General features: G+C 40.0%; 2 protein-coding genes across 2 annotated transcripts; both read left to right on the top strand.

Moving 5' to 3' along the window:
• The first annotated feature begins 1243 nt into the window (after nucleotides 1–1243).
• LOC115584120 (E3 ubiquitin-protein ligase MARCH9-like) lies at nucleotides 1244–10513 on the top strand. Its single transcript, XM_030421541.1, has 4 exons — nucleotides 1244–2891; nucleotides 6031–6186; nucleotides 8143–8335; nucleotides 9576–10513. The coding sequence occupies exons 1-4, from the start codon at nucleotides 2535–2537 to the stop codon at nucleotides 9878–9880; spliced, it is 1011 nt and encodes a 336-aa protein (XP_030277401.1). The 5' UTR covers nucleotides 1244–2534; the 3' UTR covers nucleotides 9881–10513.
• A 2135-nt stretch (nucleotides 10514–12648) lies between these two features.
• On the top strand, nucleotides 12649–20958 carry mettl1 (methyltransferase 1, tRNA methylguanosine). The gene is made up of 6 exons (XM_030418580.1): nucleotides 12649–12896; nucleotides 13186–13313; nucleotides 13417–13601; nucleotides 16927–17040; nucleotides 19133–19234; nucleotides 20111–20958. The coding sequence occupies exons 1-6, from the start codon at nucleotides 12817–12819 to the stop codon at nucleotides 20225–20227; spliced, it is 726 nt and encodes a 241-aa protein (XP_030274440.1). The 5' UTR covers nucleotides 12649–12816; the 3' UTR covers nucleotides 20228–20958.
• Nucleotides 20959–22476: the final 1518 nt, after the last annotated feature.

Raw genomic sequence — 22476 nt, forward strand, 5'->3', positions numbered from 1 at the left:
ACCATGTGACGAAGAGATGTTGTGTTGGAGCTGGAGCGGCAAACAGAGGTGCTGACTGTCACAGATCCAGCAGAGTTTACATACTGTGAAATGTCCCTCTTCGTCAGTTCTGTCAGCTTCGCTGCACTCACTTTCATCCAGTGGGACGCAAAGAGCTTCAGCAAAACTACCATCGGGGGAGTCCTCCCACCGTTTGAGGAAGTTTACTAAGGCTGTCGGCTGATTTATATCTATCAGCCTTGGAATCACTCCTGAGTATGCGCTCCTGAAACACTGCAAATCTCAAGGCGGATGTAAAGAGTATCTGTATGATTTGAGAAAGCATTTGAGCCAGTGTTGCGCTGGCATATAAGTCCCGAATCAGGTATCTTGCCTCACTGTGCTACAGACAAAATATTTGATTGTGATGGGCTGAACAGCCTCTGCTTCGACAGGGATAGTGTTGTCCATCTGGGATCTATGATTGCTCCATCAGACGACTTCTCTTTATTTGTCGATCCTCACTGTGGTTTCAGACTGTGTACTTTTTCCTGTTTAACTGTATGCAGCAGAGATTGAGACTAGAAATTAATAAAGTGCAGCCATAACCATGATTATATACAACTGTATATGTAAATCATCTGACTGGTGCTCACTCTTTCGCTGCTCTCAACTTACTTTACCTTATTGCTCATGATGACACACACTGTGAATGACAGCTGGCTTTAGTAGTGTGCCTGTATCATTAAATCATTGTATTTGCCATAACTTAGTGCAGCTATACATTTTATAGATTATACAGACATGCAACACATTAAAGCTACTACTGTCTACACAAATCATACGTGCAAAATGCAGCCCAGTTTCAAGGATAGAGCTACAGCTTCAATGAACTGCTCGATGTTTTAAGGAGAATGCGATACATTTTCTGATATTTGACAGAAACTCGGGCCATCTGTAGTGGTGTTGGTGCTGACATAACCCGGTGTTTCTGAGGAAACCTCGGGACATTTACATCCATGTTTGTGGCAACCACTTCAGGTATTTTTAGCCAGACGTTGATGTTTTCCTAACCCTAACCAAGGACTTTTTGCGCCTAAGCCTAACCAGAGCATAAGCTTTTAAAAAAAACTCTACTGTCTTTGTTTTGTGCTATTAGAGCCTTGTGACACCATGCATGAGACACACACACACTTTTTCTCCCCTCCATCAGCCCATGAATATGAGCATGTGTCCTGCACGTCACATGATTATCAGCACCTTGGACAGCAGCGGCCTCTGTGGATGAAGCTCATCTCATCTGTGCTCTCCTCAGCAGCTGGAGGGAGGATGGAGAAGTTTGTGCTTTTGACCTGAGGCGCCTGAAGACCAACTGAGGATTAAGTTTTAACATGGTGGTGGAACTGGACTCGTGGCTGTAGCTCGCCTTGTGAAGCAGCACCAGGCCTCGTTTTAATTTGGTGACAGTTGTGGTGATGATGATGATAATAATGATGATGATGATGATGGTGATGAGCATGTGTCTTTAACAACTCGGAAGGGCCGGCTGCAGCCCGCCGTCGGCTCATTCGGTGTTTGTGCAGGAATCCATCTCTTTCCTCCTCCTCCTCCTCCTCCTCCTCCTCCCGCTCCTCCTGATCTGTGGCGCAGAGAGATGTTTGGAGAAAGAGGAGAACTGCCATTACAAGTTGCCGCGTAATGGATCCTTCTTCACTGTTCGGCAGATTTGTTTTTTTAATTTCTCCTCGCATCCGTCTGTTAAAATGCGACGCTGCCGGATTGTAACTTTCTAAGTGGGTCGAGGTGTGGGACGAAACCCGCCGCTCGATCCACCAACCCAAAGAGAGAGAGAAAAGGCAACTGCGAAGAAGAACAAGAACAACAACAACAAGGAGAAGGAGAAGAGGAGGAAACTGGTGGACTGATGGATGCCTCCTCTGCGAGACAACAAAGGATGCACGCTTGTCACCTCGCGTATTTACAACACCCCTGGAGGGAAACAAGAAACTCGGATATAAATCGGCTTAAACTTAGTTGTTAATAGGATTTAACACCATCCTTTGCAGCTTCTCCGCCACGTTTTGTTGGACAAAGCTCCTGTCGATCTCAAGGGGGGAGAGGACCCGACGGATCCTCCGGGATACAAGTAGACGAACCGGGCTGGAGATGTAGGCATGGGAGGATGCCGCTGGAGCCCTCGGACTGTAATGCTGGAGCCTCGGTGTTCGTGGCTCTCAGTCTCCATTGAATCCCGAAAGAAAACGCCTCCGTCCATGAAAAATAATCCCTCCCTATTGGCTGGATTGCGGTGCACATGCTATAACAACAGGATATGCAAAGAGCTATGGGCTGATCTAAGAGCCTATCATGTTGTCCGCGTGCTTTTTTGACCTAGAATTGCATTTGATTTATTAGAATGTGACTTGTCTACTTGAATCAAATGGTTCAGATGCAATAATACAAAATAATAAAGAATGATGATGATGATGATGGACGTGTCACAGTCAAGCTGAAGGCTACTTTTGTTTGTGCCTGTGTAGTAAAGCTGCTGAAGAATGTTTAAGTATCGGATCCGGATGTTTTTCAATGAACTCAAAGTGTTGTTCCTGATGCGCTCCGGATCCAGCAGCAGCAGGAGGACGGACACAGGCACAGACCCGGACACCCAGACCAGGATGAGAGGGCTCGCCATGGGGGGCTGTGGGTGGCCGCCTCTCGGCTGCTCCCACCGGGACGATGAGGAGGAATATTACGGCTCTGACCCGCGGCCACGCAGCCTGGCCTTTGAGAACAATGAGGATGGAGCCAAAGACAACAAGGACGGAGGCCTGGACGCAGCTTCCCTCCCGAGTCTGTCAGAGAGCGGGACTCGATCACCGCAGTGCCGGATCTGCTTCCAGGGGCCGGAGAAGGTAAAGTTCAGTAACACAGGTATCCTTTAATAAGGGTCGGAGCTGTACTCAGTTGGACCCTGGTGCCCGTGAGTCCAGGTTCCTGTCGGCATCTCAGTAGCGCAGGTGTTCCGTGGCTCCTGGGGCTTCGAACCACGTGGTGCTGAACTGAGGGAAGTGTGTTGAAGGCAGGCAGGTCATCAGGTTCACTCCTCCACTGCTGTCTGAGCACGTGGCTCCTGCTGTCATGAAAAATAAAACACTAAAATATGCAGTTGGAGGACAACAAACCCAGTGGGCAATGCTCAGAAAAGGTCAGGCAGATATTTATCCAGAAGTGTACTTGTTTAAGAATATGTTGTACAATTTTAGTTCATTATGTCCACAAATAAAGACTTGGTGCCCAGTCTGTCACAGTCTACATCTAGTCCAGAATTAAAGGGGACTCACTGAGCGTTTTCAGTGTTTTATATATTCTTGTGCTGTAAAAGAGGTCCGCACCAAGAAAGGCGTCTCTTTCAGACAGATTTTTGCAGAGAATCGTCAGAAATTTAAGAGATATCCAGATTTTTTTGTCCCTAGGGTGAGCTCTAAAAATCCTTTGCATGGATCCTACATTTCCCATAGTGGAACTCAATAGCATCTTTTTGACTTTGAGCGATTTTTTTTTAGCAGGAGGTCGGAAATATTCAAATTCCGATTTGCCTGAGATAACCCTGCTTTGTCGATGTCCACGTTTACCCTGATGACATCCCTTCAACATCATCAGGGTTATTACAGAACACATTGTACAACTGATCTCACAGGCTGAACAGTGCTCATTACAGGTGCAGATGGTTGTTAAAATCATCGGAGTGCCCTTTGAAGTGGTTTAATAATTGAAACAAAGACGTTTTAAAAACCCTTGATGAAGGTGTGAGTCATTACACATCGACACCAAACTGTTTCAAATATCTGTAAGCTGCATCAAGTCTGCTCGGATGCAAAGTCAACATCCAGACGGGTTTAGACTAAAAACAGGAGTCCATCTATCAACAGTGATCTGAAAATAGCAGTGGGCAGATGAAGGACATCAGTAAAGAACAGGCTGGAGAGACGCAAGAGGAGCTTTGTGTTTACTATTTGAACCAGTGGAGTCCATCATATGCACAAAATTAGTATTTAAAGTGTCAGTGAACAATTCCTCGACATAAAAGACATTTTTACTCATTATCATTCTGGGGGATTTGAGTGGGCGAAGCAGCAGGAGTTCAGTAACTTGCTGAGTGAATCTACAGTAGGAACTGTTAATGCGGGGATCAAACCTGTGATCATTCCTTCAGGCTGCGGCAAGGTCACAAAGAATACAGCTCAGATATCTTCTGCCCACACAGAGTTTTTAAAATTGTTTATTTGAGTCCCTGGTCCAAGACGTGGACACAAGCACGTCAAAATCCTGTGGACGAGTTCAACCTTGAGGAGTCAGACTTTGCTGGAGGTTTCACAAAGTTCTGGTTTAACCTCTGGATATCCAACTAATTAAAGACCACAGCACATCACCTAGAGTCAGACAGGAAGTAAAGTGAGATGTGCGAGAGTGTTGTCAGTCCAAGGGGCCCTGGGGACTCTCACACTGACAACACAAGCCAGCGCCAGATGTCCTGTGATTTCTTTTGAGGCTACAGCAAAGTGACACGAGAGAAGAAAACTTTATTCAAAAGAAGCTGCAGACAGTGAAATGTGTCCAAACAAGTAAACAGTATAATCTCCCTTTATCACATTTCCATTCATGTTTTAAGAGGCTGCGGCTCAGGACGTAAAGGCGTGTGTCTGCTTTGACAGTGAACATAGCAATCACTGAAATGTTCTTTCAAGTCAGCACATAACTGTATAGTGCATGACGCTTGAAATATCCTCACAGCGATGAACTGCTCGCTTTTATACCCTAATTAGCTCTAATAAAAGAATAAATGTTTGGACGAGTGACAGGCTTTCTGGCTTGCATTGGCTCCGGTTAATTCTGCAAGTGTGACAAGTTGGGAGCCGATCGTTGCTCCAGAAATCTCATCCAAAACGTTCATCTGGACTGAAATGTGGCAACTACACGAGCCAAGTGCTACTCACAGAGTTATTACAAATTCTGAAAACCTTCTTCATGCAGTCATGAAGGGACTAACGATCTGAGAAGAAGGATGAGATCTGAGCACGACTGATGGAGACAATTCAACACTGTGAGGGTGAAAGATGTACAATTATCAATGACAGAGAAATTGAAATGATTATTTTTTCTTTTGTTCATATGCTCCATTTTGGTGCACCAACCAGACACATAATTGCTTGCGTTCTGCTTTTAGTGTTAATTATATCACATAATGGAATACATTAAATTAGATATACCCTTTGGAAAAAGCCGATATCATGCCATCTCAGAGCAGCTGAGGTAAAATGCAGCTCAGGTTTGTTCCAATTAATCCAAAGGAACCATGAATATAGCCATCAATAGTTAATGAGAGTGAGCTGTTAAATAAAAGCTCCTCATACTGTAGGTGGTAAAACCATCGTGTAATGTTGTTGCACTTGTGACTTACCCTTTCGTTTGAAGTTTGTCAGGATTATTTCACACATAATTATCATTCAGTTACTAATCAACAATGGAGGCAGGATTGCAGAATGACTGGCAATAGATACAATGGACTAATGTCATGTTAACTGATTATCCAAATTTGTTGGGACACAAGAAAAAAGAGAGGAACATTCATCAGTTGATACTTTTAATATTTTTATCTTAATTTGTCACCAGGCTTGATCTAAAAAATGCACCGATTTTGACCTAAACGCATCTTTTGGAGGGGAGCTTTGTTCCTCAGTTGTATTGTTTTTATAGCTGTAACATGCATGCAGCATTAGTATAGATTCATAGTGATTATATGTAATAGTGTAGTATTTTTTAAATCCATTTCCAGCTTCACGACAGAAACAATCGCCTCAAACCTTCAGTGGATAAAATGTTGTTGCAACTCTGTTTTGTCTGCTGATTTCCATGTTGTCCTCTCCATGATAGAGATCTTTGTCTTAAGTTATCACCATCATCAAATCAAATCAAATCATGTGACAGGCAGGCTCAATCACAGTTTTCAACATCCAGTGTCAGTCCCATGCAGCTGCTCTTTGTGCCCTGCAGGGGGAGCTGTTGAGCCCGTGTCGCTGTGCAGGCTCTGTGCGCTGCACCCACCAGTCCTGCCTTATCCGCTGGATCAGTGAGAGGGGCTCCTGGAGTTGTGAGCTCTGCTACTTCAAGTACCAGGTCCTGGCCATCAGCACCAAGAACCCACTGCAGGTATGACACTGTAGTTTAAACGGTTAAAGGGGCTTCACGGGTAAAGTCCTACACACTGTACTGCACTGATACTTTTAGTGTTCAGATTTAAGCAGGTGAGTTTGTTACGACCCCCTAATGTAGCTTTACTCCCAGAGGGCCCAACATAATCGAGTCGACAATACAGTCATGATAATCAGTCCATTTATTGAGCACACACACTTTTAGTAACCCAAGAGGTTGTTGTGCCGGCCAAAAGAAAAAAGCCAAAAAGGGGAGCCACCCAGGCCAACCCACAAAGGGTCCTAGGACCTGGGCTCTCCCCTCTAACCTAGGGTCACCCAAACTACCACTAAGGAAACAAAGCTGCGAAAACAGGGCTGCCAGGCTCACCAAAACATCAGTCAGCTGAGGACACAAAACTGACACATTTTAGATCAGACAGCCAAAACTCAAGTTGCAGCTCAGGCTGGCAGCAGGAGAAGTGAGAGAGAGTCCGCCACCTTCCTCTCCCTCTTTATAGGTCTTCCCCCTGAATCAAATTAGGGCGACCTGGGAGGAAGCACAAACAAAGGGCATTAGACTCTGGTCATACATCTCACCTCCAGCAGGGGGGGAGCATGTAACAGAGTTATTGAAAGAAAAGGATCACAGTAACTGTCCAGGGGCTTAAGGTAAATGTAAAGACATACAGAAGAAGTCATGCAGTGTTAACATCACCACCAACAACAACAGTGAGACGCTTTGGACTGAAGTTGTCCCGTCGGCACTGATTCCATAAAGAAACCTCATTATTTTCACGCCTGTTGGCAGATGAAGAGCGAGTGGCCCATCTCACTGTCCACAGAGCTATTTATACTGTTTTAGGGACAAAAGAGAAGAGGGAAATTAAAGAGGACTTAGAGGAAGATGCCAAGACCACATTCACAAGACGGTGAACATTTCAAAGCTGGCATGTAATTTAACCAAAGTGTGTGGCACATGGATGGGAGGAGAACAGACAGCATCACCAAACTCACCCCAGACTCTGAATGCTGGAACGGAGATGTGATCAGATGAAGCACTTGTTCCCTCATTTACAAGACGATCACTGCGTCTCTGAATGAACATCATGAACTGATTATTTTGGAGAATTTGAGTGGTACAGTATTAACAAAACAATGTCATTTATTTAAGAAATCTGCTTTTAATTTACTTTGTCATAGGTTTTTATTGTCTTTTTAATGTATTTTTTATTGTTTCAGTCATCTTAACAGGCAGCTGACTTTACTTTAATGCTCCTTGATTCTCTAAGTAGTTGCAAAATGCATCACATGTTTAAGACACACTATTAAAGATTAACAACTTTAGCCATATATGTTCCTGTCATTTATAAGGGCTGCACAATTAATCAATATATTTTCAAACTTGTGATGCAATGTCCAAATTGCAAAAACCTTTTTTAATAAAGGTAAAATGTGTGACAAATACACATTATAATGAAGTACTATAGAGCAACAGAGATGCTTTGACCTACGGATCTCATCGCCAGATGTAAGAAAAGGTGATTCTTTGGTACAGACCCCAATAGATGTCATGATTGTAAATGTTTTTTTCAGTGAAAATGAAAAACCATGAACTGTATCTTCGTAACTACAACATCTGTCAAAATAATTGCAATGTGTTTCTCTTACAATGTCGTGCTGCCCGACAATTTATCCTGCCACAGACAGGCAAAGAGAAGTGTGTGAGAGAAGAAGTCCATTATTGACTATTCTCACTTCAGCATCATAAAACATGGAAATACTGTTGCTCACTGTGAAGCTGCTGAATACATTGTGAAAACATGTTGAGGTCAAACATGATTATTTAAATGTGCACTGCTCTATAGAGGTACATTTTTGTGTAACAATAACACAACAGCTCTTCACATAATCAAGATGCATTGTGCAGTTTACAGGGTTTCAGCCCATTTCTGTCTCTCTCTGTCTTCTCTAGTGGCAGGCCATCTCCCTGACTGTGATCGAGAGGGTGCAGATTGCAGCCATTATCCTGGGCTCTTTGTTCCTCATCGCCAGTATCTCCTGGCTGGTGTGGTCCTCTCTCAGCCCTCAAGCCAAGTGGCAGCGGCAGGACCTCCTCTTCCAGATCTGCTACGGCATGTACGGCTTCATGGACATAGTTTGTATAGGTAAGATACGGGCGCTATATTTTGCATGTCCATAATTGGCTGAAATATCTCCAGAGATTATCAATTATGATTTAGTGCTATTTATCAGGAATCTAGAGACAGTGTTTGAGATATATGTATGTGAAATATCCCTTAATTAATTCCAATTAACTGCACTGAGAGTATTTTTGTCATAATTAGTATCATTACTGCATACTAGGTGAGCCGGGCATTCAAAAGTCAGCGTATAATAAAACATATGTGACGAGTAATGTTTTCAATAATAAATTCACGATTAATTAGTATTTACTTGGGTTCAAATAGAGGAGTCCTTTCATGGAAATTCACGTTTTTGCTCTATTAAGCACCAAGGTACACAGTTAATCCATAGAGAATCATAACAGTCCCACTTTCAATTAACACTTCTTTTATTCGCCTAATTGACAAGACTGATAGTCTACACCCTCGCTAGCGACTCTGTGAGGTTTCACTTGGGCACAGCACTACTTTGAGCTAAATGCTAATTTCAGGATGCTAACATGCTCACAGTGATCCTGCAAAGGTTAGCGGGCTTATGGATAACGAATGAATGAATGTTATCATGCAAACATTTGCTACAGTAATAAGCACTAAACACGTGCAACAAGTGCAACTGAAGCTGATAGGACTGTTATTTGGTCATAAACCCAAATATTTCAGTTAGGGACATTTTGTGCTGAGGATGGTTTACAACCAGACATTTGGCCCTCATGGTGGCGCCAGATGAAAAGTCATCTCGCTTCATTTATTTGAAATTTCAGGACAGTCTGTTTAATAGTTGTAATGAATTTGAACTGAGAGCAAAAAATGTGCTGTAGAAGAACAGTGAGGTTGGTCGGATTCATCCTCTGGGAACCATGAATGTCTACACTCCATTATCAGTTACAATGACCCTCAAAGGAGTTTTAAGGTAAAACAAACGCTTTATTATAATTTCACAGAAACAATTAGTCTTACATGAGTATATTTGTTATAGTATGTCGACGCCTGTTTTTTCAAGTGAAGGGATTTTCCTCAACACGTGTTTCTTACCAAACATCAGTCCAAAACACCCACAAACACGTCCAGTGTAATTAATCTTTTTATTTTCGAGAACTTATAGTTCCCATCAACTCTGTACATTTGAGTACTTCCTGATTCTTAATGAACAAACAACTGTTTGTCTATTTGTAACCCTGTTTTCTGGCCCCAATCTCCCCCACCCTTTATCCTTTATGCCCAGGCCTTATAATCCATGAAGGATCGTCTGTTTACCGGATCTTTAAGCGCTGGCAGGCGGTGAACCAGAAGTGGAAAGTGCTTAATTATGAGAAAGCAAAGGACTTAGATGATCCCATCGGTTCCAGCAGTAAAGGTTGTGTGGAGAGGAACTCCTCTAACACAGACGGACGGAGGACGGGTCGTCACGTCAGGACTATTCTCAACCACCACTGTGGCTATACTATTTTGCACATCCTCAGCCAGTTAAGACCCAACAACCTGCGCCATGCCAACCAAGAGGTGGTCATGAGGGTGACCACTGTATGAGGCTGGGTTACACAGACATAAACTCTCCCATGATTAAGGGGGAGATCAAAGTGTTTGATTGGGATTTTCTTTCTTTTTAAATCCTGATCTGTCACATTAACACTGCCGTAAACTGCTAGTCTCTTTTTGATTTGACCGCAGATTCTCCCTGAGCTCAGAGTGGACTATTAGAAAGATTTCTCAAATTTGGACAAAGGGGGAAGAAGGCAATTGTATCTGAATCTTCAGAGACAGAGACTGTGAAAACATGAGAAAAAAAGTAAAGATTCTGAAAAAAGCTTTGATTCTTAAAGCTGTGAACCATTTTTTTTTACCACCTTGACCAATGTTATGAAATGTTGTTGAACTGTTTCTGTTTTGCTTTCTAAGGAATAAATTAGTGTTATTAAGTTTGATTTGAATTTGACTCTGTACGAGATTTTGATGGTGAAAATGACTGTGCTCCTTCTCTCAGCCCCCCCAGTTTATTCAATGTACTCCTGAGGGTCTGCCACGACCTTCTTGAGTTTCTCTTGATGGATCAGACATTAGAAAGACCAATAAAACTTTAAGACATGACAAAATGGCTTAAAATATACTCTTAAAATACAAGTCATCTTTTGTAATAAAGACTTTGTTGACCTCAAAGGAAAACATTGTGTCTCGTTTGATCTCGAATGTGTCTCAAAAACAAAATTTACACTCTTGATATGTGCATATTCAGTTTTTGTAACATCAAATAAATTAATGTGACAATGCACTCGATTAAACCACTGATGTCACTGGCAGATATTCATTTTAAATTTCATTCTGCATCAGTCAAACTTCTGCTTTGATACTTTGATACTTTTATTAAGACACTGCAATTAACATCATTCTCCATTATAAAACATATTTGATATATTAAATGCCAGAATGGATATCTGCATTTCAGTTTAAATCTTTCCCCTCAGGCTAATGTAATGCTCACACGAGATGTTGACATGAAAGAATCAATAACAAAGGCTTACGTTGCAGCTTGGAGCCCCAATTTGCTCACTCATCTGTGGTAATCTGTGGAAAACAGCTCACAACTCAAAACTTTTAGCTTGGTACAATATGGTAACGTGACAATTTTGAGTCCACCAGGAACAAAATATATGTGTCACATGACCCTTGTCTGACTGGAATTGTATGCCGATATAACAGGATATTTTTTATGTTGCTTTAACTTATGTCATCACTATTAATCTTTGAGTAATTATGTGTACTAAAAAATAAATAAGAAGTTAGTTTTATGTCAAGACAGCAAAATATTTTGGAAAAAGCACAACTGAAAACCCATTCACACCCTGTTAGTCTGCAGTATCCTCAGAAAAGGTTTTATTTTAAAAGAAACTAAAGTTAGAGAAGGGCAAACAAAGAGCTCATTTTACAGCAGACAGTCCTCTGTGCATCTTTAGACATAAACAAGTTCTTCAAAAAGCTGTACACTTGCAGGAGGGAACTATTATGTATCACGACGTTCTCAACTGAGCGAGCCGAGATGGATATTAGAGTTGACTGAACTGCAGCATTTCCATCTACTATATGGCACAGTGGCACATCATCACCGGCTGTACGGCTGCTTTGACACTAAAAATCAGGAGGCGAAGTTTCACCCTGCAGGGAGCAAAGCAAACGTGGCTGTTAAAGATTTGAGGCTTTTCTGTTAAATATATATGATCCACTGGGGAAATGCCTCACATTTTCAGGACGAGAACAGATAGAGTTTCAGAAAGTATTAAAAAGCTTTGCTTATTTATGGTCATATTCCCCAAACACTTTTCTTGACATGTATTAAATGTGGCTGGGTTACAGTTTCTATTGGAGTTGTTTCATCTAATCAACAGCAAAATAGTGAGGCACAAACAACATTGCTCTCTTGGGGTTCACAGACACTCTCGATACACAGTAAATAATAAAACAAAACTCTGTGTCAGTTCAGTATAACATGCGAATTTGCAACTGAAAGCAGCCTAGAGCAGTTTCATTTAACTGTATAATTCTCAACTTATTAAAATATTAATGTACCTAACTACACTTCTGACTTACTTGTATTCCACTTCAATATTTCCATACTTGGCAAATTATGTACTTTCTGCACTAGGTTTATTTTAAACACTGAACATTTGGGTGATAAATGATGCATATTAAATGACCCAATCGTATAGCAAGTAGTTAAAATACATACAAAAGTGATTCCCAATTGGTGTAGACAGACCAAGAAATAAAGAAAACAAAGCAGCTACATACACACCTTTATTTTCTAGAAATGTATCTTTAGTTTGATTGTGTCTTGCTCTCTTTAACACTTTCTTTTCTTTGTCATTTTACTGCTCAAGGTCTCTGCTAACACTGATATAAAAGAAGGAAAATTAGCCTACTATTAAACTGATCATGACTCATACAACGAAACAGTGATAGATATTATTTTTTTTATTTATGATATTCATTAGTATCTATTTTGCAGTAAGTCTATCTACTAAGATTCTGAAAGTCTGAAGGCGCTTTTTTCAGCTCTTACAAAAAATGTTAAAAGTATTTTAATTATAATAATATATGAATGCCTTTTTTTTTAAATCTACTATTAAACTAACATCTCACTACTATTATTTTGGATACGTTCGGCACATTTGTTGATACTTTGGCTTCAGTAAACATTTAAATATAGGCTTAAACTTGTACAGCTTTAAATTTACATTGACGTGTTGCTGCCGATTACGTGTGTAAAATTCTGCAGTCTTTCAACAAACCTGGCAACCGCACAGGCGCTTCGAGATGACGTCAAAACGCCGCGACCGATAACGCTGGTAAACTATGTAGAAACAAACGTGACTGGCTGGAAGTGGTATGTAAGAAGTGTGGACTTGAGTTTATTTGATAATAACGTCACAGTGTGAATATTTCGGGGAGTAAAGTATTTATTTGAGGCCAACATGAGTTCGTCGATGCCGCAGAAGCGTTACTACAGACAACGAGCCCATTCAAACCCGATGGCTTACCACACGTTTGATTAGTGAGTGAAGACGTCCATGTGTCAGAGTTACACTGTCTGCTAATGTAAAACACTGTCAGTTCCAGCTGTGCACGTAGGAACGAGGAGAATTTGACAAAACATCAAATAGCTGCTAATTTAAACATAAGTTTTGTCTCAGAGTTGAGATAGTTGAGATTTCTGCCTCCAGTTGAACAAAAAATCTAACCACCTAATTGTTCCCTGTTATTCTCCATTATCCACAACATACAATGTCAGCTTGTTTTTATGTTTCCTTCTATACATACAAAACCTGCTGTTTCCTCCTCAGCCCTGTGTGTCCACAGGAAATGGACTGGTCTGAGCTGTATCCAGATTACTTCCCTGGCAACCCCTCTGAGAAAGAGGGCCCTCGAGTTGAGTTTGCAGACATTGGATGTGGATATGGGGGACTTTTAGGTACATATGTTGCTGATCTGACCACCTAAATATCTCACAGGTCATAGTTGTGCACTGTATTTACCTCCTGCCTCTCTGTTTGTATCTTTACCTCCGCTCACAGTGGAGTTATCACCACTTTTCCCAGACAAGCTCATCCTAGGCCTGGAGATCCGAGTGAAAGTGTCAGATTATGTTCGGGATCGTATCCAGTCACTGCGGGCGTCAGAACCAGGGAACTACCAGAACATTGCCTGCCTTCGCAGCAATGCGATGAAGTACCTTCCCAACTTCTTCTCAAAAGGACAGGTAGGTTTATATACATATATATATTTGTGTGTGAGTGTGTGTGTTTGCTGCTGTGTGATGGCAGAACAGATGGGACTGCTTCGGGGGCCAGGATGCTAAATTCACTCACCAATGCTCCTTTTTATTCTGTTCATCTTATTAGTTGCTTCTCTATTCTGCATAAAATTACCCAATTCAGAAGCATTTTTTTCAGATCAACTGTGTATGAATACAGTTTAGATTAAGACACAATGTAAGTTCGATTTAGATATTTGTGTCCTGTAGCCTTCTGTTTGCATTGGTGTCAGAACTCATAAGTACCGGGCAATACGGGCCAAAAATCATAGCTCAGTATTTTCAGGCTGAATGGCCAGAATGTTCAGTTGCAAGTCAAGGCCACAATTGTGATCAAAATAAAATGCACTCTCATTCACCTCACACATACAAGATTTGATTTCATAATGGCACAGACACATTTTTGCTTACCATGTGTAACAAATAGGCCTATGTTGCACTATGAGGTCCTGAAGAGACTGATTTATCAATGTAGAGATGGATTATACAGTGAGGCATCAAACTATATTGATATATATGCTATTGTCTCAAACTATATGTCATTTGAAAATATATCAATATGCCATAAAACGTTGATACATACTCAGCCTCATTGAATATTTGTTCAGATTATTTTTTTTCAACTTAGTTTTAGTTTTCAAACACTAAAAGTCACAAACACTGTTTCATGTGAGAAAACACCTCAAAATCATCCACAGATACCTTAAAAGAACTCTTGTTTTTCACTGAATTTTGTAATAGTGGAAATGTTGTCTTGAAAGAATGGAATTGGACATTTTCGTTATATTTGTCTGAAAATGTGTTCAAACAATGTTTCTCAGCCAACGTATGTCCACCAGAGTTTAAAGTCTCAATTTCCTTTAAATCTCATCAATTAACTAAAGACAGGGGTGTTTAAGATCCAGTTTAATAGTGGCACATTAATCACTGTTTATCAACACCTTCTTACCAATCAGAATCAAGGAGTCTAAGTGGCCGTGGTATAAACAATAATACAGACCAGCACACTATTTACACATTGGTACGACTGTTAGATATGCGTTGTAAATCTATATAGTGCTCAAAACTTTATACAATGGTCCAAAGAAACAAATATGTTTGCTATAAATATGTGGAAGTAATTCAACCCTACAAGATACTGCATACTGGTTCATAAATGCAATTGTGGAACTGACTCTAGGTCAGCGGCGCCCAAGCATTTTCCCTTAAAGGAGCAAAACTGGAACTTAATGTTGAGCCACTGGCCAAAAGTCAACACCATATTGTACTGTTAAGATGCAGAATGGTGGTAGGATCCAAGGTGTTCCTGCATAATGTGTCACTCCGCTCACTGTTTTCAGATTATGGGAAATTAAAAATGATGCATCCTTCATATTTAGGGGGTAAATGTAGGGGGTTTAAATGCAGCTTCTTCTGGAGCCACAATAGGCTTCATACTACCTCTTTTCACATATGTAGTAGCTCTTCCACAAGACCTGAAGACACACTTTGATGTGTAAAATTGGTGTAGTTGCCCTTTAAAGAGCCTTAAGACACAGGCATTAACAGTGATGAATATTATAATTTTATTGGGTTGCTGGTATAAATGTTTCAATAGCTGCTGTTCTGTGTTATTGAATATTTTTGTGAATCATGTTTTATATGTTGCATTTTACTATGTTGTGATTTTGCCCGACTGCTACGTCAACCAGGTCTCTCTGGTAAAAGAGGTCTTGATCTCAATTGAACTTGTAAAATAAGGTGAAATAATTAAAATAAATAAAAAAACATCTGCTGGGCCAAAGCAAACGTATGGCGGGCCAAGTTTGGCCTGCAAGCCCTGCTGTGGGCAGCCCTGCTCCCTTTACTTACTTTCTATATGTAAAAACAAACATATGTGACGTTAATTGGAACTAAATTGGAACTCACACACAAAAAGCCTGCAGTTCTATAATAGCTCATCCGACTTGACCTTTAATAACTGTAAATTAAAGCTGACAGTCTGTCCTGGCACTGCCAAGGTAATAAGAGTCCATAGGCCAGACGTTTCTGACTTAAAATAATTACTTTCCTCAGGGTTAACATATGGGCTGAATTAATTTATATGGGTTGCTCAATAAATCCTGGATTTCACAACAATGGGGTCATTGACAGACACGCAAGGCATCGCATCAGCTGAGCATAGAGCAGTGCAAGACGCCATTTATCCGTTCCAATTAGCTGCGGTAATCTGTGACTTGTTGAAACTCACATTAGATTACACAGTGGAATTAGTGTACCAGGGTTAATTTGGGTACTCCGGATAAAAAACTTCACCTCAAATGCCCCAAGTGAGTATAAAATGAGAAATGAACACAGGAGTGTATTTGCCGTAACACTGACGCATTTATAGATACAAAGCACTTCCATTGATTTAATACTGTAAAATCAAATTATTTGAATAATAATTAGCTGTTTCTTGTAATTCTAAATAATATGACTATTATTTCCACAGCCTGAGGTTGTTGTTTTTTTTTTTGCATTAAAGCTGCTTTATTTTTGCAACAATATCATTACTATTTTACATCTTGTTCACAAACTGCAACTTTCAACTTGTACTCAGTTAGAAGAGATGAACATTTCTCCTGCTGCGTCTTACTTTAGTAGTGGTTGTCTTTCTCACTTACAATGACTGTCATCGTCGCCACCACCCCAGTTTTCAAAGAAATAAACGACCACCCAGACCAGTTTCTTTAGAGTCTAGTCCCAAGCCTTGTCACATGCATGATGTGTTTCAAGTTGTTGAAGCAGCATATTCCAAAGACCTGAAATACCTCTCTTTTTTCCCTCTTCTTAGTATGTTTTGTAACCCAAAAGTGATTCAGTGTGTTATGGTTTTTCCGTCTTCCATCAGCACTGAAGTGGCCCCTGAGGCAGGAGCAGTCCCCAGTGATTATCCCCACGTCTCTCTGTCTATACCTGACATTATTTATTTTTAACTAATAAAAAGTTACTGGAATGGTTTTTAATTTATCAGCCAGACTAATGTCAATGGAGCCTTCACTTGTGCACTTGTCAAAGACCGAGACACGGAAAGAAAAAGAATCAAGGAGGGAAATTCCAGTTTTGCAATCTGCGGTGCTTAAAAACAGACCACAAAATGAAACGGGGGGCCACGTTTAAGTGATGACCTTCATGCATTTTAGAAGCACAGAATCAAAGTAGATATGAACAGAACGTTTACCAAGTAATGACTGAAGTCCAGAAGATCTGTTTTTTAAACATTCTGTTTTTACCATTTTGTGTCTTTCAGCTCAGTAAGATGTTCTTCCTCTTCCCTGACCCTCACTTTAAGAAGACCAAGCACAAATGGAGGATCATTAGTCCAACGTTACTGGCAGAGTATGCCTACACACTGAGAGTCGGGGTATGTACATAAGTAAGACTTGCTGTGTGTCTAATTGAAAATATTTTGATGATTTTAAGTCATTTATCAAACAAAAATTCACGTGTTTCTGCTCAGTAAATATGGGAATATTGTCTTTGTTAAATGCACATCTTTTGGGTTTCAGTGTGTTTGTTGGTCAAAACAAGAAAACTGAAGATTTAACCTCGAGCTCTGAGGAATTTTCTGATGTTTTGTAGTCTGAAGTTTATCAGTGTTAGATTTATCGATGATGAAATTAGTTGTAGGTTGCAGCAAAGGTTGCACATCAATCTGATTCTCTTTCCAGTACCTTTTTCGTTATGTTTGTTCTCTGAATATTTTTTTTTTTGTTGAAAACAGTGAGATGTGGACTCAGTAAGTTACAAAACTGAGTTTAACCACTTAATGAACGCCCCCATTTTAAGGTTTTTTTTCCAAAACGACATACCGGAATTAAAAGCATGACAGCTCCCACATAGTTTGAGAGTCAGGGATGTACCATTGGAAAGGTAACACCCTCAAGTTTTTTCTAGAAGTGTAAATGTGATTCTATGACATACTGACACAGCGTTACAGAGGTTGGAACACAGGTTTTTGTTTTCGTCCAATTCAAATGTCAATAAACTGACTAAGATATAAGGGTTCAGGTATGTCTATGGACACAGTAGACACAATTAGGCCATAGCCGCAGGTCTCAGCTTCCTACACTCAAAATTTGAAGTCAAAAGACTAAAAAATAGATTTTTCAATTTCACATTTCTCAATTTTTCAAAAACTATTCGTTTTTATGAAGGGTGTTCGTTTAGTGAAGGATGTTCCTTTGTTGGAACGGTGTCCCTTAAGTGGTTAAACTTTTGAATGGTTCTTTCAGCCAAAAATACAGTTACAAATTATTTTCCCTTTTAAGGTTTATCTCCCTTAAAAGATAAAGCATTATGTCATATTTTTTTTATTGTCTAGCACTTATTTGCACTGGTCAAAAATAAATAATTTAATTGTTGGAAAAATTTCCTAGAAAGCAAATTGGCACTTTTACTCGAACAGCAGTAAGTAGGGATTAACGTCTGTGCACTAGTGCACATTCAGGGTTTTAATGGGATTTATTGACAAAAAAAATACATTTCATCACCAGTTTTATGCTCGCAGTTACTGTAGTTTTGGTTGTATATTATGAGATTTTTAAATATCTGCAGCTGACTTTGTGACCATTAACACAAAGAAAGTGATGTGAATTACATTCATAAAACCTAATGGTTGCACAAGAAACTGGCACTCTCCTTCTCATTTTATCAGTTGATTGCAGTGTGCAGAAATCCATGAATTCACTGAAATAAAATTGAGCAACCGGTATGGCCTGCAGCTGGTTGCCTTCTGCACACACCCTGCTCCTGCCTGTCAGAGCAGCAGCGGGACACTTGAACGAGGCGAGAACACTGATGGAGGTTTTTGGAAACAATGGGGGGCTTGTGTCTAAATTTGGCTTTATCGTTTTTTCTTCCCGTGTGTGTGTGTGTGTGTGTGTGTGTGTGTGTGTGTGTGTGTGTGTGTGTGTGTGTAACTTCTCCAAGGACCTTCAGCATTGGCACAAAGCCATGACTGTGCTGGTGGGCAGGGAGGCTGTCAAGAAACCCCTCATTCATAGAGACAGTTTCACACCAGAATTAACTCAGGCCTATTTTTTTTTTTAAATCGGAGAATATATTTTGAATCAGACCACACCTGAAAGAGTTACAGGTGTGATTACCTGCAGACAACAAGCACTCTTCCTGCTTGCTCTGACATAAAACTAATATTTGCTGACGAGCACTGGTGTGGAAATCTGTGCCAGCGCAAAATTTTCTAAGAAATCCTTGTTCTAGAAATGTTATCTATTGAGCCTCCAAAGTAAACTATAGTGCTGTAGGTGATTAACCTCTGTGTTGTCTGTAGGTTATTTTTACCTTTTTAGAGAGGAGCGGTGCTCTTCACAGGTGATGAAACCACCTAACTCTTTATTTTGTGATCAATACATAGATTGGCGATAACCCCCCAGTGAAGCCTTGTTAACTTACCTTTCCTAGAACTGTGTTAATAACCTCCCTTTGTTTGTCAGGGTTTGGTGTACACCATGACAGATGTGGAGGAGGTGCACGTCTGGATGGTGAAGCACTTCACTGAACATCCACTGTTTACACGTGTCTCTGATGAAGAGCTGGTACGTTGCTGTGCAGCTTTTCATCCCCCTGTTTGCAGGATGTGACTACATGCTTGCTTATTTAGTTTGATGAGAACATGAATATCCGTCTCAAAGCTAAATATGAAACTACAGCCAGCAATTAATTGGCCTAGCTTATGCTACCTTCACACAATGTCGCATAAAATTTAACCCAATCACCAGAATAAATGTTGTTAGTATAAGTTTCTGCAAACCGCAGCTATGTTGCAACTCTAGGTTCAGTTTTATATGTCATGTTTTGACAACGCTGTGCTTGTATTGGTTGCCCAAATACAGCTGGAGATGTCATAGCTTTTTGTCAAAAATATCTGGTTGTAGTGGTGTAGTGACCCTTTAAAAAACCTTTAGACCTCACAAGCATAACAGTGATTAATATTATAATTTTACAATTGAGAAATGTCTCCTTTAAAATATTCAGTGGTGTCACTTGGCTGCCTTCTTTTTTTAATTTGATTTTAATAACTACTACTAGCAGTAAACTCAAGCCTTCATTTGCTTTGTGGCATTCGAGAAAGTGTTTTTAATAATTACATAGTGAAACCTCAAACATCCAGTTTAGCTAAATTCAGTTTAATCCTTATACTTTTAAGATAACATCATGGAAAAAAGACAAATTGTAAGCTATTTGTGATGCAGGGGTGTCCTACTTGGACGTCACTATAAACAAACATTGTGACTAGTGGCAGTTTCATATCGACTGTATAGACACGTAAACTTTTCACCTAACTCTAAAACGAATAGGGGAATTTCTTCCCTTTTTAAAAGTCCTTCATTAATACATGAATCCTTTGAAGGATCTCACAAATGAACGTTCATGTGAGTTTATTAATGCAGTGTTCAATCTTATTTTGACAGGTTGGAGATGTCATTATAAGTCGATTGGGCACCTGTACAGAGGAAGGAAAGAAAGTCCAGAGAAATGGCGGGAAGAATTTCCTCGCAGTTTTCCGGAGGATTGAAGATTTAAACTAAGACCAAAACAGCTGGAAGTTTAAAAAACTGAAATGATTGACTCATGCAGTCATCTGTTTGTGGAGGATAATGCCGCTCTGTGGCGCTGGAGGCTGTTGCTCAGTCCCCCGGCAGATGAACAGTTCTTCTTGTATTAATGGACAAACATTTACATCATCACTTCATTGAGGATTTGAGTTTTACACACTTTTTACACTTACAAAGACAGCATAAGGGAATTAAATCATAACAGGATCTTTATTCCAACTTGACTCATGAAGTGTTGTGCATTGCTCTTTTTAAATAAATTTTTTTAATAGTCTTCAGATTTTTTTTATTTTATTTTTTTTTTTGCAAGTGCTGCTTTTGGATTCCATGCGAAGCTATAAATTCTTATAGTAAAACAGAAAGTCAGTGTTGGGTTTGGTTCATTGTGGATAATATGATGGGTTTTGTGTTGCAGCTATTTTGGGTACATGTCCTTAAACTCTATTTCAAGAGGAGTTTAAGTTCTACTGATTACAGCCATCTCTTCTAATCCTGCTGTTTGCTTTTCATCTGCAACTCTTTTGAAATGACAAACATTTCCATCCAGTGAACAAAGCCAAACAGTGTTGGCTTTGTGGTGGTTATTCACTGTATTGGCGGATGAATCTGTGATGGAATAGACTGAGAAGTTTTCCAGTGATCTATGTTGAGCTTGTTTTTTTATGGGTCATTGTCTGATTTAAAAATAAACCTGCAAGCTGCAACACGTCCTCCGAGAAGTGAATGCAGCACAGAGTGTTCAGAGCGATGGCTGTGATAAAATCATGTTGAAAATGTTTGGAGAAGTTAAATTGCCACTAGTTATTGCTATTATGATTTATGTTACTCCATGAAAACCACAATTTTACCACAACTTGAGATGCTCTTACATGTTATGTCATATGATGTCCAAAATAAGACCCGTTGTCTCTTCATCTACCCAACATGTCTGGTGAGGATCTTTGTGAAGTCCAAATCAAAGGAGTCTGCAACAGAAACGGTGGTTTTCACGCTCATTTCATGATTTTGGCTGTTTATTACAGGTAGGTATTTATATCTGTCAGGAGTTTGGACTCTTTTGCTGCTGCAGGGGGTGGTGATTAAAAAACAGGACGGCACATGTCTCAGTGATAGAAACCCAGACACTGTAAAACTTTACATGATTGCAGAGAGACATTGAAGCTCTCATGAGGTAAAAGTCCTACTATTAATAAGCGGAAATGTTTAACCTCTTTATACTTTGCTAAGTTTTTTGACCATATTTGACAGTACATTTGATTAATCTTCTGCTACACACTGATATGAATAAAGGGATTGTTTCCGTATTTTAAAAAAATGCTCTTGAAACCTCTTCTGTGAATATGCAGCAGGCTGACAGTATGTTTAATTTGCCTCCCTCTTAATATTCTAAAGTATACAGTCCAAAATGTACATATTTACCATGTGCTTGTGGGCTGAAGTCCACCTGTGACCAGGAGAAGAACATGTAAAATCTATGTCCACTCTCATACAGCAGTATTTGCTCAGACCCATGATCTTTCTGCTGGTTATATGTGCCCACGAAAAGCACAGTTGTTAGTGTATTGGCAATGATGTATTCTTAACTAAAGAGAATTTCCAGTTTTTGTAAAGCACTACAATTTGCCATCAGGAGAGAAGAGATTCCTGCACAGCATTAATCATAAAATGATAAATACACTACCTGGAGAAAGAAAAAAAGCTTGTATTTTTGCTACGTGACACATCATGAAGCTTTGTATGATGTATATTTCGTTTTTGTATTATTGTTAGCACTCAAACCCTTAGAAGTTGCTCTTGACCTTGAGGATTGGAGTCAAATGCCAAATAATTATTCAAACAAGGTCGTCTCGCGTGGATTTTCAGAAGCTTTCATCCACACCTCTTTGCCGTCCATGACAGCTGAGCATCCCCATCTGCTGAGGAAGGCCATGTAATGTGGCTGAAAGCGTAAAAAAAACTCAGTTAATTGAAACTTGTTCTGAGAGTTATTAACCAAACTTCAAAGATTGAACCTTTCAGCTCAAATCTGTGTCATATCCTCAATTCCACATGTGGTTTGATGAATACAGGAAGTATTCACAGATTTTTATGGTGTGAAATTGTTAACCATAAAATCTGTGATGTTGTTGAAGTTCTCACTCATTATTGCCATGTGGCAACAAAGCCATTTGTATCAGCCGAAGTACATCGTCTAACATTTTAGTACGATTAGGTCATCAAAC

This window comes from Sparus aurata, chromosome 6 (genome assembly GCF_900880675.1).
Source record: "Sparus aurata chromosome 6, fSpaAur1.1, whole genome shotgun sequence".
Lineage (NCBI taxonomy): Eukaryota > Metazoa > Chordata > Actinopteri > Spariformes > Sparidae > Sparus > Sparus aurata.